The sequence below is a fragment of the Fukomys damarensis genome, unplaced genomic scaffold (genome assembly GCF_012274545.1).
Source record: "Fukomys damarensis isolate Sample0158 unplaced genomic scaffold, DMR_v1.0_HiC HiC_scaffold_33, whole genome shotgun sequence".
NCBI classification, from domain to species: Eukaryota; Metazoa; Chordata; class Mammalia; order Rodentia; family Bathyergidae; genus Fukomys; species Fukomys damarensis.
The window spans coordinates 39,302,842-39,323,543 of NW_022900945.1; the positions used below are offsets into that span (position 1 = coordinate 39,302,842).

At 34.1% G+C, this 20,702-nt stretch overlaps 1 protein-coding gene across 2 annotated transcripts in view; it reads right to left on the reverse strand.

Annotated features, from left to right (window-relative positions):
* Window positions 1–20,702, reverse strand: part of Vav3 (vav guanine nucleotide exchange factor 3) — a 275,111-nt gene that overhangs the window by 29,206 nt on the left and 225,203 nt on the right. For both annotated transcript variants that reach the window (XM_019204802.1, XM_033758176.1), the window contains exons 20-23: window positions 12,504–12,569; window positions 6,826–6,860; window positions 968–1,084; window positions 325–412 (exon numbers count right to left, since the gene is read on the reverse strand). In XM_019204802.1, coding sequence (XP_019060347.1) covers window positions 325–412; window positions 968–1,084; window positions 6,826–6,860; window positions 12,504–12,569 — 306 coding nt within the window. The remainder of the gene's footprint in view (window positions 1–324; window positions 413–967; window positions 1,085–6,825; window positions 6,861–12,503; window positions 12,570–20,702) is intronic.

Sequence of the window (20,702 nt, forward strand, 5' to 3'; positions counted from 1 at the left end):
GGGAGGGCAGGGACAAGGGGGAAAATGAGAATCAAGACCTATTATGTAAAGGTACAGAATCCCAATGATGAATGTAATTGTATTGTATACCTAGATTGTACCAATAAACTCAATAAAAAGAAAAAAAAACTAAAAAAAAAAAAACATAATTGGAGTTTTTCAAGTTAGAATTTTTAGGATTTTATTATAAAATTACACTATAATTATATTTAAATAAATATTCATTAACAAAGTGTCCAAGAAACTATAAAATTTAACTGGCCTCTATAACAAGAAAAAAAAAAAGTACGGTTCATAGATTGAGCAGAAAAAATCAATACTTACCATTAAACTTTTAAATTTTCTATTTTCTGCAATGTGGAAAAAGCCATCTCTTGTTAAAATCTTGATATGCTTTGCTTCATTATTGTACCTGTGGGCAATGAATAACTTTTGAATATAAATGTGTTTTTAATCAGTAGAAATCAATAATTACCAGAGGGCATGCCCCAATGACATTATAGGAATTAATTCTGAAGACAAAATATATATCTATGCCAATACAATGGTGTCAGCTAATTAACCAAATATATTTTCTAGATTGGTTGAAGATACAACCAATATGTGAATTGAGATGGAGGTTGGGTTTGACTAATTATTATGCTTAATTTACATAGTAAGTTCATTTTGAGGGGGCAAAAAGAATAAGACATCTAGTAATTTATCCTCAGAATTTACTAGAAATGTACATACATCAAGTCAATAAAATATGTTATGAAAGAAATGTAATGTGCCAATTAGCAGCCTAAAACACATACTACTGTCTTCTAACAGATATTTTCAAGTATTAATGAACTGTCTGGACAGATGCATTATTTCTGCTGCAATTAGAACCTCAGTTTTCAACTTCAGTGTTATGCACGTCAGATGGTCTATGCAATTATGAAAACAGGAAATCTATTTCTGTAAAAGTACTTGTCCTACTTACTTAATGCTAATTGCATATTCTCCTGACTCTTTGGTCCTGTGCCTCACAAGGTAAGTACTATTTACCCTATTAATCAGTTCAGTCTCTGCCTGTAATCTTTCCATTGCTCCAGCATACCTGTAAGAAACAATAACATACACATTTTCAATAATACACTTGAACGGCAAGAGAAGATAATATGTACCTGTCAAGATTTTAATTTAGTGGCAGATTTGGGCTATTTTTATTAATTGTATTTCTTGAAAAAATTCAGATAAAAAGTCTTTTACTATGTCCAAACACAAATGTTTTACAAAGCTAATAGCAAAGTGAACAGCGCCTAATACATAATAGGTGTTCAGTAAATATTTACCAAACAATAAATGTGACAAAGAGAGGAGTCAGAAGTTGTTGAATCAGAAAGATAATTGCTGTGTTTTTAGGGATAATTAGGGAAAAGAGTAATAAGAGGGAGCACCCTGACTAAGATACACATGAAGGCAGACAGACAGAAAGACACACACACTCACATACTCACTCACACACACACACACAATATACTTCCCCTTTTATGTATATTATGAAATCTCCTTTGAGCATCTTTTTACAACTCTAGTTTTTGGATTTTTTCTTCCTCTTTCTTTTTCTTTTCTTTTTTTTTTTTTTTTTTGTATTTTTTTTTTTTTTTTTTGGTACCAGGGATCTTGAACTCAGGCCCTTGTGCTTGCTAGATAGGCAGCAGAACCACTGAGCTAAATCCCCAGCTGAAAACTCTAGTAAGAACTGAAATTATTTAAAATAATTATTGCGATGTAAGGTTAATTCTTACAGTCCACAATTTTGTTAATCAAATTTTTTTAATTAGTAGTAAAGAAACATTTTTAAAAGGTTTTTTTTTTTTTCCAAAACTATAATTCAGTTCTCCCTGGATTATGAGAGTCTTAAGCATACACAAATGCCACAAGAATAACTGTCATAACTAAGGGCCCAAATTCAATGTGAAATTATTTTGAATGACCACTCACATTAAATATAGGCATAACATTTACTGGCAAAATATATCACAGTACTTGGGTAACAAGTTACAGGAAAAAATTATTTGGATTGGTTCTCTTTTGAAGCCACCCATGATTTAATAGTCTAGAAAATTCTCTGACTCACATATACAAATATGTAACTCGGTGTAAATATCTACTGTTTATCTACACTGATTATTTATTTTAAAAGCACAGAGTAAAGGGGCCAGGGATTTAGCTCAGTGGTTCCACTGCCTGCCTGGCACGTGCAATGTCCCAAGTTCAATCCCCAGTACCAAAAAAAAAAAAGCACATAATAGGCATTAATTAGAAGTTTATTGAGAGATGGCATGGTAGGTTTCCATCAAGTATAAAGGAAGAACTAAGGACATTTTATGCTACTCTGGATTAAAAGAACGGTTATAAACAACCCATGAACCACTAGGGTGTAGTACGATCTGATTCATGCTTACCTCTACAACTTCATCTTTCATAATTCCCTTCAATTCTAGTCTTTAGCTTTCTTTCAAATTCAACAGTTAATTAAGTTCTTTTTCTTTCCAGTGCTGAGGATTGAACCCAGGCCTCAAACATACTATGCAACAACTCTGCCACTGAGCTGTATCCCCAGCCCCATAAGCTCCCTTTGATCATAATGTCTCCTCACAAACCGCAGTCTTGCCTGGAAACACATCCTCTATTAATGCAATTCCTTCTCATTATTCAGGCTTAGCAAGTCTTCGTGACCATCCCATCTAAAGAAAGTTGTCCTTCATTTTGTACCTTCCACTCTATTATTCTCTTTACCACACCCTATCGTCACAGTTAGGACAGTGTATGTATATTTATCAAAGTAGTAAAAACACAGTCTAAAAAGGAAAGCCATACTCTAATGATTATAATAAAAAGATAAGCACTCCATCATACCAACATTCTACTTCAAGCCTCATTCCAAGTATTTTTCTTTTCATTAATACTTGCATATCATAAAATGTTTACATACTATATTTCTTACTTTATCAATTCTAGACATAAGGAAGTAAAATCATTTTTCTCCTGACACTAGTACTCCTTCACAGTGCTAGTCTTCATTCTTGTCTTTTACAACCTTCACAGACACAAACCACCATCTGGCCCAATTTTAGCACATCATCACATTGAAAGAGTAACTGATCTTCAAAAAACAATAACTTAATTTTTTGTTTGCTCAAACTCTTTTTTTCGATTACATCACAAGTTATTTCCAAATAAAATTCCCAACAGTGTATTTCTCAACATCACATACTTTTATCTGTTAATATTTTACATTGCAGCTATTTCTCATAAGCCCTCGGCTTTCTCAGTCTAGTTGATACTGCCTGCCCTCCTATCCTGCTTAACTACTGTAGCCTCGAGATTGCTTTTTGCTCCTCTTTCTTGGACTTAGCATCTTCCTCTTCCTTAGTTTGCTAGCTCATTCTTTTGGTTTTCTGTAAATGGATACATGAGATGTAATATTCTAAATACCTACATTTATGAAAATATTTCATTTTATCTAACACTCAACTCATACTACAGCTGGTTATAGAATTCTAAGTAAAAAATTCTTTTGTCTCTCAAATATTATGACATTGTTTCATTGCCTTCTAATTTCCATTCAACGCCATTCATATTTCAGACTATTTAGTTGTAAATTGATTTTTCCTTTCCTTGGAAACCTTCAGATTGTTTTTTCTGTGTTCTTTGTATTGCCCTATATTCTCTATAGAAAATATTCTATATTTACCAAAAATTCCATGATAATGTGCTTTCTCATATTATCCTGTGTTTTCAGTAGTATTTCTAGTTCAGAAAGGTAAATCCTTCAGGCCTGAGGAAAAAAAATTGTCCTATTTCTTTGACAGTTACTGTCCTCACTATTCTCTTTCTGGGATTCCTACTAGTCGAATGTGTACTTCCCGGATCAATAGTCTATTTTCCATATCTTTTCTCCCAATATTATATATATCTTTGATTTTTTAAAATAAACATTATTATTCAACTCTTGTATAATAATATATAACAGTTCATTCTTATTCTGATTGTTCCTTTTATAAAATATCCAGGTCACTTACCACAATGTGATATCTTCTCTTAACTTTGAAATTGTATGTAAAAGGGTTTTATTTTTAAAATCTGCTCACTTTAATGTCTATTTTCAAGTTTCTTTTCTAAATTTACTTTATGTCTTATATATTTCAAGGCTTTTCTCAAATGCCTAGTTATCCTTGTTACTGGCTTATATTTAAGAAGGAGGCATCTGAGTAATTATTAGAAGTTGAATATGTGGGTACACAGGTAGGTCACTCGGTAGGAGCCTGATCACTCGGCAAATCTAACAACTGGGCTGGATAATATACAAGTGAGAAAGTTTTATTTGTTGTCGTTTTTTTGTTCTGAGCCCATGTAGTTTATTTAGACAAAATTCTCCAAAGTCCTGTCTGGGTACAAGGAACGGTGTTATATGCAAGCGAGGCTATCACAGGGCTGGAAGTGAGCCATAAAAAGGAACTGGAGAGCACTGTCTTTTTCAGTAGGTAAATCTTCCCTAATTCCACCCCTGTTTTCAGTGTGGCATTTCCCTATCCTCCAAAATCTGGGGCCTGTGTGCTTCTCTTTCATCGTATACCTTCTAACTCCGGTGTCTCCTGCAAGATACAAAAAATCAAGTTGCTGACTTCCTGGAGAATGGGACGAGGCTTTGGCACAGATTTCTGTTCTACATACAGATTTTCAGATAGTCCACCAGTTTTGAAAAAGTTCCCTGTCTTTGAAATTCTAAAACATAAATTATTGAAAGCAATCACTTTGATTTTACATTTTATTTTATGGCCTATATTTATGAGACAAAATTTATTTTATTTGAAGAACCTCCCTTTGAATAGGGAAATAATAAACAGAAAATATAGTCAAGGTGCATATTCAACTTCTCAATGATTTGAGAATAATCATGCCATTGTTCAGTGTAATTTTCTTTAAACAGTTTAGTATATCAAAAATTGATGGTTCCATTTTCTGGTGTAGTTGATCATTTTGTTCCCTAGCAGAAGACATCTCACATGAAACTGTCTGCTTAGTTTGAATAAACTCTCCAGGTTAGTCAAAAGAAAAAAAAAGTAATTTTAAAACTCCACCATGAAATATCTTTATTGCTTCCTCTTTTTAAGGCTCTTCCTTTGTCTCAACATCTTGATTTTTTACTATTGTGAATAATGCTATTCTAACATCATATTTTCAATAGAATTTCCCATATTGCCAAAGGTACCTTTTAAAACAAAAGGTACAAAATCCATCCTCTGTGCCCTGAGTGCTTCCTAGGCACCTGATGAGCTTATTTCATAAATCTATGTAGTTTGCAGCATTAGTATTTATCTCTAAAATCAAGACCTTTGTGACAATAAAGCCTAGTAACATGAAAATAGAAAGAAGAGAAGGAATCACTATACTTTCATGATTTTTATCAAGTTGTTATTTTTTCAGTTTGATTGTCCATACTATTAGCTCAAGCACCCACATTTAATTCCTGTCAAGACTATAGCTTTTAATTTCACAGAAACTAGGGCTTCAAAATGGTCCTGTGTCAGGTAAGAAATGTAGCAAGGACTCCCAGTTCTATCACAAACCTGCTACAATTTCTTGAGCAAGCTCAGTGCTGAGGCCCAGAGGAATATAGCAGAGAGGACAGGTAATGACTATAAAGGCAGAAGTGACTGCAGAGAGACAGTGAGATGGCCTAAGGGTGAAAATTTTCATACCTTGGGCAACAGATTCCTATTTATTGAGAAGTTAGCCTGGTGTTTTGCATATTTTGATCACAGAACAAAAAATAATAAAATTATTTTTAAAATATCTGACAAATATCTGGTGAAAACTAAACTTGAAATTGCATTACAGTATATTAGGATACTTCATTTATATTTATAGCCTCATCTTTGATTTGTATGCATGTGTTTAAACATCAGGAAAAAACACATTCAGTCATTTTTAAAGGATTAAACACAAATTCAGGGTAATAAATATAAATGAGTAATATGCCAGGTTTTGAGATGGGGGGGCAATGTACAGCAATGTGCAGATGGTATAATTTGGAATCCTCGCTACCACTCACAAATTGCATGGCCTTAACCTTTCTTTCCTTAACTGTAATAATAATAGTGTATTTCAACAATCTTCCTTATGTAAAGGTTGGGGGGGGAAATGAAACAAAGCATGTAATACACTGAACACATCCTAAATCATCAGTATGTATTAGTTATTTTGAGATGGGGATGGTTGTACCTATTCTGGATCATAAATATAATTTTTACAAGTTGAAGATATCTAAAAAATAATAATCACCCTCTGCCTACATTTTTGGTTCTGTTAATTATATTGCCAGCCTATAAATGAAAAGTGTGTTCCACCTAGACCCACACAGACACGGATATGTTGCATTGCTTCTAAATTACAAGTTGTAAATTTCATTTTTAGAACCTACTATCCTCATGAGCTAATTCTTAGTTTCAAATAATGGAATCAATCACTCATTATATTTCTGCTTAATGAAGTTTATCTTTCTGTATACACAATACATATGTGCCTATGTCCCATTTCTTTCCGTGGCTGTTATATAAACTTGTAGTTTATAATCAAGTACACTCATATGCACAAGAACGCACCCACACACCATTCTCTGATAAAGATACAGAAAGGTCAGCAATATATGGATTCACTATAGTGTTTTGTTACATCTGAATATACCTTCAGCCAGGACAAATGGAAATAGAACATGGTTTACTACTAAGGCGTCCTCAAGCTAAGGGTATGATATTTCAACTTAGCTACATAAACATTTTTAATACTTACCAGGGTTGGCAAGAATAATCTACCGGTTTGGGCACCTACAATATAAAAAGGCAAAAATAGATTTAAGTTTACTTAAGGGAAGCTTTTAGAAATCAATCATTAATTCAGTTCAGCTGACTCAGCTCTATAAAAACCTTAAGTAGCAGAGTCCTGGAACTACCCATTGGTAATTCTGTACAGAATGAATCATAGTATATGTCAGATAAGTAGAAAATAATTCATTTCACTTTAATTCTTTCTTTCATTCATGTTACTGCCACTGTACCTCCAAGGGGGAAGATAGCAGGAAAATACAAACTAGAAACTTTCAATATTTACTATCAAGGCAATTTAATCTTATCATAGAAAACTAAAATGAAAATGTTATTAAGGACATCAAATAGCACTTCACTTTCCCAAGACATTGGGAAAATATGCAAAATAAACAATATACACAGGGTGTAGACCGAATCAAGTAACACAAATTCTAAATTCTTTTAAAATCTCCCAACTGGATAACCTTTTTTTTTTCCAGAAAAAATTCATTTTCCTTTTTCTCATATAGAGCTTTACACAAGAGAAAAATGTTGCATTTTCTGAGCATATAAAGAAACAACATTTCTTCTAGCTGTTGATGGTAAGCAATAAAGAACAAAGTCTAAAGAGATACACTAGCATTCATAAAATAACAAAATATATACTGTAGAGAGGGAGACAACTTGTAAGTTCCTCACACAAGATGGAGTATAAATTTTCTTGTGTTAAGAAAATTTTCATGAGTTATCTAGGTCTTTACATATACATTCTACAGTATTCCTGGTCTTTATATGTTGGTTGATTAAAAGTTCTACCGTATTGGGCTGGAAATTTAGCTCAATGATTCCGCTGCCTGCTTCACAAGAGCAAGGCCCTGAGTTCCATCCCCAGTATAAAAAAAAAAAAATCTATCATCTTTACTTTTAATTGTAAACCATGTTTCTAGATATGCTAGTTTTCATAACAAACTGATTGATATAATTTTGCTCTTCCAAAGTTATATATTGGAAAAATACTGTTTTGGCCAGAACATTCCTATAGCTATTGATGTTTAAATATTTTTAATCTATGAGTTATATTTATAATAGCAACACTTTGTAAAATCATGATACATAGCAATTACTGAAGGTAAAATATCCACTAAATTCTGCAAATTTTTCATATCATTTTGGTTTTGGAAATATAAATTGATCTTCAACATTTCCCCTTTTGATAAGATACACATGGTTTCTGAAATGAAAAAGAAAAATAATCTTTCCTCTTTCTCTTATCTCTACAAGAGAGACAGAGACAGAGACAGAAACTTTACCACAGTCTGGTGCTGTGGATTCCTTTGATTGCTAGAGACCCAGAAAGTTTAAGGTGATACACAATTCCACAGCAGAAGAGATAACTGGTTATTCCAGCCTGAAGTGTTCTGTGGGGCTTTTCCTCTCTTTAGCGAGTATATTTTGATACTTGAAGATACAAGACTACTTTCTTGTCCAGGATCCTCGTAACTAAAGTGAGGTTCTATTCTCTTCTGTCGTGGGGCCTCCCCTTTTTCTCCTCTGTGTACTTTGGGTCCTTGTCTTGATAGATGCTTCATATTTAAGACTATGGATACTTTCCTTCTGGGTACTTTCATCTTTTATAATTGCTATTATTGCCTAGTGCCACTTTCTGACTTCTCTTTAGGCAGTTTATGTCATTAAAATTCTGCTATAGTTTTAAAAAAATCTTACTGGATATACAGTTCAAATGATATGTTAATCCTGAGTACATCATACAGGAGGGACAATTAGAAATGATTCTCAGTTTGCTAGAAGTGCCATTATTTAGGAGAGTTAAACTTTAAACTGATAACAATTTTCTTCTCTTAAAACATTCAACCTATTCTTACTATTTCAAATATTATAATTTCATGTTCCAGAATCTCCACTAGGTTTTTTTTTTTATAGTTCCTATTTCTCTGCTAAGGCTTCTTGTCTATTTACTCATTATGAATACACTTTCCTTACAGTTATAATAGTTGCCTTTTAAAATCTTTTCCTGCTAATTCCATCATGTAGATCATTTCAAGGTAGATCTCCATCAACTGCTTTTTCTTTTCAGTGTGATTCATGTTTTCCTATTTCCTTGTACACTGAATAATTCAGATTATATCTGGAATAATGTGAATGATATACTATTATTTAAATTGAAATTTTGGATTCCATTCTACTACAAAGAACGTGCTTTTTCTTAAAGCAGTTACCTAACCTGGCTGAACTCGAGTCTATACCTCTGGTGGTAAGTGACAGTGATGAATTCTCAGTTTGGTTCTCTCAATGTAGGCTAAACAGTTCAGAATTTCCCCATTCACCAGAGGCTTAGGTAAAGTTTATATACAGAATTTGAGGTTCCTCTCTTGTTCTTTCCTGTCTCCCTTTCCAGCTGCTGTGGTTACTTCAAACTCCATGTTCTGGTTCTTCAAGCCAAAAATGTCACATGGATTCTTTATGAATTCCACCCACAGAAAGCTACAACCTAGTCACTGCCCTCAGGTTAGCCATAAACCAGGAAACTCACTTAATTAATGCCCTTTTCCAATTGTCTGCTGTTCCTAGCCAGTGCCTTCACAGGCACTTTTGTTTTATCTTTATTTTGTGTCCAAAGCGTATAGATGTTATCCGTGAAAGGTATGGAATAAAAGGAGCTAAATGAAATTTTCCAGAAGTAACTTGTTGCTTTCATTACTGCTGCTTTTACCTGTGTATCTTATCAACTGTTCATAGGCACTCTTTCTTAGGATGGTTTTAATATTTGTCTTTAATGTCTTCAAGTTTCATTAAAATGTGTCAAGATGTTCATTAATTTTAATATACCTTTTTATTATTAATATTAATTTTATCATAGATTCTGGAAAGAAATCAGTCATTACTTAATTGACTTGCTTCAGAATTATCTTAATCTCTCCTACTAAATGTATTTGAATCTTATTATTCTGTTACATTTTCCATTTCTTAATCCCTTTAAACAGTTCTCTGAGACATTTCTTCATATATTTTTTCTAATCTTCTTCAAACTGTATTTGATGTGGCATATAGTGTTCCTGTTAAGGCCTTGAATTCAATTATTGAATGTGAAGTATGCTGATCTGAATGTGTCTTGTTTTCCTCTTAGATATTTAATCCTTTTCTTATTTCTTCAGCCATAATAAATATAAAATTCTGAATTTAGTAACAAGTCATTCCAATATCTGCTGTCCTGGGGTGGGGTACAAACTATGTTTTATTATTTCTGTTGATCTTATCTTAAAATGGTCTGTTTTTTCAGAAATTTAATAATAGCAACTGGTGAATATATTTTGCTGGGACTTCATCTGTAAAAATTCTTTGAGGACTATGTGTAAAAAGGCTCCGACTCAGAGAGAACCTGGGCTTTTCCTTGGGATCCATGTAGAATAATTTAAAACTATATCTCTAGCTTACAATATTAGATCATAGAGCTAGGAGAAATTCCAGGCTGACATTTGGATGAATTTTTGGATATAAGGAGAGTAATTCTTCTCAAAAAAGTGTTTTTTTTTTGTTTTTTTATTTTCTTTCCTGCTCAATCCAGAGCCAAGACAAGAGTAAGCAGTGTGTTATTCTGTGGTATTTTTCCCCTACCTCACTCACTGAGGGCTCCTAGATTCAAGCAGATAACCATGTTTGCACTACGCTGTAGCTCCAGGCTATTTCCAGTTGTTAAGTTTCCCATAATACACAGTCTCATTTTTGTGTCTCTAGTGTTTTCCCCTATTCTAGGTTCCTACTTATGTACATCAGAACTTTTGAGACCAGCATAGCATATTCAGGAAAATAATTTTTAAGATCAGAATGAAATGTTCAGCACTAGTCATGGACCTCTGATAGCAATTATATTCCAGGCTAAAAACAATAGCATTGTCCAAACTCCCTCTATTTTTTCTCCTTTAACTCCCTCTATTTATTTTTCACTTAACTTGTCATACAATCAACAAAAAATATATAATTTCATCAATTAAGCAGTAAAATTTTGATGGCTCCTTATTAACTTTAAAGTATAAAACAACCATATTTATTTGATTGCTTTACCTATAATTCTGCATTATTCTACAACTGCTTATCATTTTAAATCTCTCTCTCTTTCTAGTCATTTATTGGGTTGCCAAATATTATTCCACAGGATTCTTCAGCTGATTTTACTAGCATCTAATATTATATATAATTAGAGATTTGCTTTCTCGTTCCTTTGTTCATTCACTCTACAATAACTTTTAAATATCTACCTTATGCCAGACTATCACTAAAATAAAACATTACATGCTCATTTTGTGCTATACTAAAAAGCCATAAACAGATAATAAAATTTGGTATATGAAATGCTTAATAGTCTTTATTTGTCGTCTTAAATTCTCAAACATCTTAATGTCAAAATGCATAATCTCTTGCAACATGCCTATAAACACCACGGCTTTTCAGACAAGCAGCTTGAATCTTACTCACAGAAATGACAGATAACTAGCCAAACCATCATTTTTACTTATCTAATTAACTAAGAGTAGTATCATACTTCAACTTCTTTCATACCTTTAACATCATTCAAGACCAAAGAAGTGACATTAGAACACAAAACCAACAGAATAACAAATTCTTTTTAAATTTCCTTTGCTTTTGAAAATAATAAAGCTTGGAGGACGGTATCTTAGAAATTACATTTTGAAATCAAGAGTCTCAAACATTCACATCTAAAAACAAAAACAAACAAAAAATATATATATATATTCGTACCCGTGATCGAACTCAGGACCTTCACTTGTGAGGCAGACAGGAGCCACTGAGCTAAATCCCTGGCCCTCACATTTTTAATATTAAAAATGATATCTACTTTAGAAATACAAGAACTATGGAAAATTAGCAAACAAGAAAGAAATTAGAAAGGTAAGAGATTTTTTTCAAGCAATCAACTCCATCATATTAGTAAAAATTTTTATTTGCTTTGGACTTAGAAAACTTAAAAATGAAAATTAAGAAGTTTTTGGGAAAAATCTATCCCCAATCTAAAATTGTAAAACTAAAATCATGACACCCAACAAAAATTTATCACCATCATGAAATACCACAAAGTACACTATATGTACTTTAATTATTTGATATTATCAGAAAGCTTAATTATGGTATTAAATAAGGAGCAACAGAATACTAGAACACAGAAATTTTAAAGACTTGGTTGAGGAATTTGTGGGCTTTTTACTTCCTAGCTTGCTTTCCAAGACATCAGTTCAAATCTACTATTTCCCATCAGATGAAGTCTGTTAGATTATTATTAATCTAACCTAAATGACTGAAAATAGATTAGACCCTACCACTCTTACCTTAGTGAGACATGGGATACTTATATAATATATCTAATCTAGAGCTTTGAATTAATTCTAAATTCTTTTTGACAACTTATTTGTGTAAATTCTATTAAATTAAAATTTCTTCTTGCATATATTAACATTTAAAAATATTTTCTGACAATTTAATCTTAATGATGTTTAAAATAATATGATCCTTATAGAAAATATTAATGAAATTAATGAGTAACCTGGCATTATCTTTTGTACATTCTTGCACAATTAATCACAGCATCAAAAGGAAAAGAAAATGAGAAAGACATAAAATAACAGTACTTACACATGGTGAAGGTTTAACAGCATCACTTGGGAAAAATCCAACCTCTCCTGATGATAAATTTTTACCCTGAATTAGAAAAGAAATTCCAAGGTTGAGGATAAAATGATAATTCCAAAACACTGATTACATAGTGTTGTTACTTAACAGCCTCAGAATTATGTGTTTACCCAGTTCTAAGCATTACTTTACTGTGGCCCAGGAAAGAAAGCAAAGATGAAGGTGCTTTTATTAAATTTTAAACTTTACAATGGTTTCAGGTAATACCTATAAAATAGTCCAAATTTAGTTTTCAATATACCATTTAATTTTGTTACAATTTAATCTCTCAGTCCTATATAGAGATAGCATCTAATGATAGCTAACAATTATTGAAATGTTATTGTATGCTAGACCTCAAGGGTTCCACTTTATCCCTACAATGATTCTCCTTTACAGTAGACCCAATTACTAGTGCCATTTTATAGATGAGGAAAATGAGATGTAGAGAAGGTAAACTATTCAGCCACAATCACACAGCTGACAAATGCCAGATCAGAATTCCAACTCACATTTCTAATGAGAGCTCTTTGCTGCCTCTGTACAATCAGGATTCACAAAGGAAGACAGTGGAAAATAAAGCTAAAAGGTGGCAATAACCAGTCTGATGATATCTGAATTTTATCACTGCTGATGGTGTATTTTAGAAGAATATACATGGCATTGACGTGAAGGATGGCTTAGAGTTGGGCATGGCTTTGCAGTTGAGGTTATAGTAGGAAGAGGAAAAGGAGAAACCGGTGCTCAGGACATTAATGAACTGAAGTCTGTGAGACTGCCCTGTGGTTAGATATGGACAGAGCGGGTAGGAGAGTTAAATACTGGGAGAAGCATCAAGGATGGGCTGAGAAGATCCATAACCCATGCAGACAGATGAGAGACTTAGACGATAATCATACAGAGGTGAATCAGAAAATCAGAAATAATGCTGTCAGGGGGGATAATAAGACAGAACTTACAGAAATTAGTACAACCAGAAAGCAGAAATTGTCAGGAGAGAGAAGAATCAGACTAGGGCGTAACTATAGCATGACTATCTGGGTGGAATGAGCTGTATTTACAGAGAGCTCAATGGTACTTTATTACATGCATATCACTGAGGTACAAGTAAATAAGAATGATATTTGGGGACAGTATCATTAGCCATACCTCTATGTGGGCCCTACAAAGCTACCTGAGTGTAAGACACATGGGTGGGGAGGTGGGAACTGTACACTGAGTGAACTCTGAAAGTAATATGAACCATTTTTTCTTAAAGAAAAAGAAAAGCAAGACCTTTGAGAATGTACTAAAAGAAGTCTGTTTTGCAGAGGAAAGGCCAGAGAGATTTATAATGATTTATCTAAATGATAGCTGGAGGTTTATCAACAAATTGGAAAGTTATGGCTCTTACAAGAATGTGAACTATCAACTCCCATTCTTTATTAGAAGAACAACAGAAAGTCACTCTACAGAATGTGGAGTTCAGGAGCAGCAGTGATAGTTTTGTGACACTGTATGACGGCCAGTGAAATACCATTTATGTTCTCAAAGCAACACTGACTTTCATTTTGTTCTTCCTCCAAAACTCAGTTCACACGTCACCTGTATCACACATCACCTTCATCTACATCATCTCTCCCAGGAAACCTTCCCAAGCTGCAGATCCAGACCAAATTTGCTGCCTGTCCTCCCAGTGCACTTTCATGTCCTCTTAGTACTACACAGAGCAGTAGTATTGCAGGACACGTCGGTATCAGTATGTGCCGTTACTGCACTACACGGTTCTCACTACTGGAAGAGTGAGTTCTCTGAGATCAAGGACAATGTCTCAGTCATTCTATAACCCAATTCGGGACACATCACAGTGAATGTGTGAACTGAGATATTTCTCAAACTGAGAATCCCATGTCACCAAGGAGTATGATGCTTCTTCACTGAAAAGAAAATATACGTGACTTCACTTTTACACAGGCAGCCACTGAAAAGCATTATTCTGCCTGTTTCTATATGTAAATATCACTGTATATAGTGACATTCCTTGACCTGTCTCTGACACTTTTTATAAGGACAGTGTTCTGGGAGTGCAATGCCACCCAACAGGAGAGTGATGAGAACACAAAGAACGAAGAGTAGGAGACATTTTAAAAGAATTTCATAATTCATGAAAGTATATGGACTCTCAAGTTTTTTCTTTCTTCCTTTGTAGTAGAAGTGGTCCATAAAAAGGCATGAATGAAACTAAAATCACCCTAGATGGTTGAGGAAGGGGCCATGGTTGTATAAGAAATACCCCCAAACTAGATTAACACAATTTTCCAAATCAGGACCTTTTGAGAATGAAATGAGTAGTAATAACTAATTATGCCAGGATAAAAGGTATAAACTGAGACTGCAGTGGGTCTCAACTGATGATTATAGTACATGTGGTCATCATATGAAAAACCGTTTTGGTTTTTGTCACCTCATTTCAAGGCATTACCGGAGGTCTCTCAGTATGGGAAAAATTTCACCACCGCCATGGTCTTTCGGAATTACTTTTAAAAAACTAAATGTTGTAGTTGTACAGTTACATTTCCTTAATAGTTATACACATTCCTTAGATGAAAGAGAGGTGAGAGATCATATTATCTATGTTAATGCATAAATAAATTTAGAATTCCTCGCTCATTTCTGTGAGACATCAGTTTTAGGCATAGGAGAGAAACATGTGCTTTATTTGATGATTTACCCTTATTAAGGAAATAGCCATCCTACAACATTTGGAGAATTCAAAACAAGGTAGTGTGTAGGAGGGATGTCTTCGGATCCTTGGTGGATGTGTGTGGGATGTACGCCGGTAATTCATTAATACTAATGGGTGGAGCAGCTGTCAATCCCCTACGCATGGATGGAACTGCAGGCTGTAACTATGAAATAAACCATCTTCAAAGCCAATGATTTAGTATACTTAATGCAATGATCCATCTATGAGATTTTTACTAACCTTGATGGGAGACATGTAGCTGAATTTCCTACTTCTTTGTATTCCTGTGTAGACATTTTATTTTGAGTCAGATAATCAGCTTGTCATCGTTTTTATGTTTATTACAAATGCCAGTGATAGAGAAGTATCTTTTAGTTAACCTCTTATCTGGTATTCCTATGAGTTTCTCAACATCTTCAAGATCAACCTGAAAATATTTCTTCTTCATATTATGTGTCATACCACGGTGCTATCTTCATATGCATTTTTCTGCAGGGTACCTTTGAATTGTGTTTTGTAAGCTTAACTTTTATAAGTTTAAACATTACGGAATAGGTAGTTTTAAAGAAAATACTTCCTTTGGAAAGTACCTGAGAAATAGATTGTAAGTTGCTTATGGTAATAGATTGAATCAAACACCAAGAAAAATAATAATAAATTAAAATTCATAAAATAACAATGTCTTCTCCCAGAAAAAAAATAAATTCTTTCTCTACATCAAACTAAAATTATTGACAACTTTCTCTTAAATTTCTGAACATTACAAATACAAATGCACAGTCAGGCACTTATTTATTTCTAACTGACCTTACGTTTTAACTATTCCTCATTTTTCATCAAAAAGAATCCACAGGGAATCATAGTGAATTAAATCTATTTCAGAGTTTCTGATATAAATGAGACTCACAATCTACCTATGCAGAGAAAAATGTTAATGTACGCCAGGACGCCAGAGCTACAACTGCATTTTTAAAACCATAGACAAGGAAGGCTTAAAATGACATAGTATATCCTCCAAAAATCTTAATCATAAATTGCTTGGCTCCTAACTTTGTAAAAATAAGAAGGAATTGCTTTAAGAAAAATACTGTGTCTCTTCCCTGTAGCTCATTTATCCCCTTAATACTACCTGGATTGGAGCTTTAATGCACTCCTGGAATATTACTGAACAATTTGAAACAGATGTAGAAAGCTGAATGTAAAAGGGACAGATTAATGGTTATTTATGAAAGATTGGAAAGTCTCCCAAGTTACAATGCCCTAAACACTTTCAACATATGCACGATGGTGCTGTGGAGATTACTAAGCAATTTATCACACAGAGCTAATGTTCCAAGCAATTGTCACCCTGCCCCTGTACTTCTCTACTGTCAGGCATACAGTTTGAGCATTGGGGAAGGGAAGAGGAAACATACAGTGTACCCGTGAATTAGGTGAATATAAGCAGATACACATACAAATTAATTTACTGATTGGATGCATGGATGGATGGGCAAATGGATAGACAGATTCAAACATTGCTTTTAGAATATTCTGGTAAGCTTTGTGTGATCAACTTGTGAAATAAAAGGTCCGGACAAGCAGAGATGATCAGAAGAAGACTCAATCTAAACCTGGTCTTTGCTAAGGAGTGACGTATGATTATAGCCACAGCCGTACTGCAATCTCTATCTCAGTTAGATGCATGTTCAGGCTTGTTCTTGAAAAATACAGAAAGGCGGTGTCTTAGGGATATGCTATCAGAAGAGCTCATTCTATTTCTAGCTCAGCTATAAAAAGCTGTGCAACCTTAGGCAAGTCTCAGTGATAAAACAGGAATGACAGCAAGATGTGCCATGCATACCTCACCACGCTGTTAGACTGACTGAAGGATTAACAGGTGTGAAAGCGCTTTTGAAATGCTAAGCACTTATTTTCTATTTTACCTATGACGTCACTCTTTAGTTATTCTCAGCTGATTCTTTTATTTATTAATTTTAATTTTAATTGGTATAATCCTGTGCTATTAAGTGCTAGTCATGTGTACTGTGTGTAATCTTGTGCACAAGGCCTAATCTCATCACTCTCCTTATATTTAGGAAGACTAAGCCAGGAGTAACATAGATTCTCATATTAGTTTCTCTTGAACAAGAAATATAGCCCATCTCTTTACTCAAACTTTCTCACAAGTACATATACATATTTTTCCGTCATTAATTGCCTCCTACTTGGTAAGTAAGGTATACATTTCCTACCAGTGAACACTTGGAAAACTTGCCAAGCATAACCTGCATATAGCTACAGTGAATTCCAAAGTGTTCTGCACACACAAAAAACAATCAACTATAAACCACACACTTTTCTTAATTCTTAGTCAATAGAAGACAAGACCCTTAACTTTTGTCCAAAGTATAAATAGTAAAATTGGTTAAAAAAGCTGTTCAAAATTCACAGCTTTTGTATAGTTCACTTATAGGTAAGCTGCTGTCACAGACTGTCACGGCTTAGATCAAAACTTTCTGCCAAGAAGATCATGTGTTCAGGGAGGGACTTGGAAAAGTGATTAGATCATGTGGCAGTAACTTCACTTCATCAATGGTCTGATACACTAATGAGTTACTAGCTGAATATGCTGTGGGAGCTGGGGCCTGACTGGAAAAGTTGAAGGTCACTGAAGGCATAATCTTGAGGGGTATAGTACTGACCTCAGACCATTCCTCTAGCTCTGTTTTCTGGTCACAAGCACCTTTCCTCCACCATGACCTTCCAGTATGATGTTCCTGCTTTGGGGACAGCCAATCACAAAATGAAACCTCAGAAACTATGAGCCAAAATAAACCTTTTAGCCTTTAAGCTGTGTATGTCAGATATTTTGTCTCAGTGATAAAAAACTAACATGTACACTCAGAATCCTGAATAATTTTAAAAAGCTGCACTTTGGCCTAGGCACTCTGAAATAAAATCTAGCACCAGTTTGCATGGATTTATAACTGAATTAAGACATCAAAATACATGAGAAAGGCCTCTATTATATGTGATAATTTTTCCAACTCCCACAAAATTGTCTGTGTTTACTATAACTGATATTTTGGCAGATGAAGTGTTAAAAAAAGTCCCTAAAATTAAAACTTGTGAAATGTACATTGAAAAAAAAACCCACTAAAAAGTCATAAGCTGTATTTCTACAGTTATTAGATATAAGATGAATATATCACTGAAATGATATTTTTTTCAGAATATTTTTCCTGCTATTCACAAAATTTATTTGATGATGTGGCTGTATTTCTCCAGCAAGAAAAGCAACTCTCTGATTATGTGTATGGCTTTTCCCCTAAAAACTATCAATGGGTAAGGTGCATATGATGCAACTGTGAATCATAATAAAATTAGCAGGATGGTACATTTGATGAAAGGAAAAAACTCAGCAAGCAAATCCCAAGCAGTTACTCAATACAAAATCCGGAAAGAACAAATGTTATACCACATTTTGGAAAAGGTCCTACTTGGGATGAAACCATTCAACCTAAAAAAATATAATCTAGGCTTAACAAATGTCCAGAGAAATTTGTTTAATCCTGAAAGATAAGAAAGAAATCTTTTTTTTCTTCGTAGTGATTTTAATCATAAGAAATCACAAAGGAAGTACTCTGAATAATAGTATTACACATGTTGAGTGCTCATTCAGTATCAGACATAGACTTTTTAAAGAATGTTACTTTTTCTACTAGAATAGAGTTAGTATTTTAATGAAAATTCACCATCTTCCTAATATGTATAAGGCATTGTGCTAGGTAAGAAGGGAATAAAAATGAACAAACATAGCCATTATTTCCAAAGATTTCATACAGATAATGTTATTTTGTTAATTAGCTTTTCCTTTTTGCTTTATTTCCAAGGTTTTTATGGAACTGTAGATCACAGCAAACCCCTGAAGTAGAAATTTGCCATTATTAAGGAATTGAGAGCCTAGTACAGAGATGACAAACCTTTTAAAGGCCAACTGCTCAAACTGCAACCTGAAACCCACTTACTTAACGCAAAGTGCCAACACTGCAATTAAACCTAAATACTGAGCTTTTAGTTTAGAAAAATCAACTGTTATCCAACGCTCCACTGCTGGGGTGACTTGTCTTGTGTCCCAGCAGAGAGGGCTCTGCACGCCCGACGCAGCACTCGGGCCATAGGTTCGCTGACACTGGCCTAGTGCTATATTCCTGGCTTCCCATCCTGAGCAAGCCATCTGTCCTTTCCTGGCTTCAATATCTTTATCCACAGAACAAGAAAATTCGGCCACAAGAAGTTTATTTTCTGCTTACCACCAAGGTATTTTGTTTATCTGAGCACCTTTTCCAAATATTTCCAGCTCTCTTGTCAGTTATTGCTGGCCATAGTATCTGATACACAAAATCTTAATTACGAATGGTATGTGTCAGTAATTTAATCTGATAGCAATAAAGACATCTCAACTCTTTAATGACTCTTGTTTTAACTCAAGGCAAAGTCCTTTTTCCAAAATACACAGGGTTGATGTCTTAGGAATTAAATACACTCATTCCTCGGGAATTAGAATTGTCAGGAATAATTACAATTCAATATATAACGTAATGTTATTAATTATTTGTCCCAAAGTCTTAAGGACATATGCAGGCTCTACCCAAATCCCTGGGATATCAAATCAACAGTCATGTTGGATGTTATTCCTGAAAGCATTCAGTGGCTGACACAAACTTTTAGTATTTTTGCCAGAAGGTAACTTATACAGTAATAAAATAACGGAAGACAAAAGACCACAACAGGATTTCTTAGAAGTTTCCTCCTAGAATGTTACTTGTTATTATCTAATGCTCTAGAAAGGAAGAGATAATATTTCACTTGCTGAAACTTCTCCTTATGGCAATATTTCTCATCTAAGTCCATGATAACCTATATTTTGCCCTGTACTGAATACTGGAAAAAATACCAGTGAAGATTATTAACTCAAAATGCCCATTTTGAGAGTTGACAATTGGTGCATCACCCACTTTGACAGAAGGTCTGCCAATCCCCATAACACAGCCTGTACACTCAGACACAATCCTGCAAACTCAGTTTATGATCTGTTCAGTCAATCCAGGCAATTACCCAGGGAAAACGTTTCTTACAGGCCCTTACTAATATGTATTATCTTCTGTAATCATTACTCCCAGGACTTCCCTGTTTTCTTACAGCCACACACTGTCTTTTTCTCCTTTCTTGTAACCAGGGACCCTGATGCCCTTGGGGTTAAAATACTCAACAGCTTGCAGCAGACATCTATCAAAATAAAGGTCTTACGATTACAGGATATTCTAACACCAACTAAGCCTCTACGCCTTTCACATAGTTTCTTTCCTCACACTTGCAATTTCAGATTCTGCAGAAGGGACAGGCTGATCATCAGCAAATGATGCGAGGTATTTAGGAAAGAAAGCCAAGGTGCA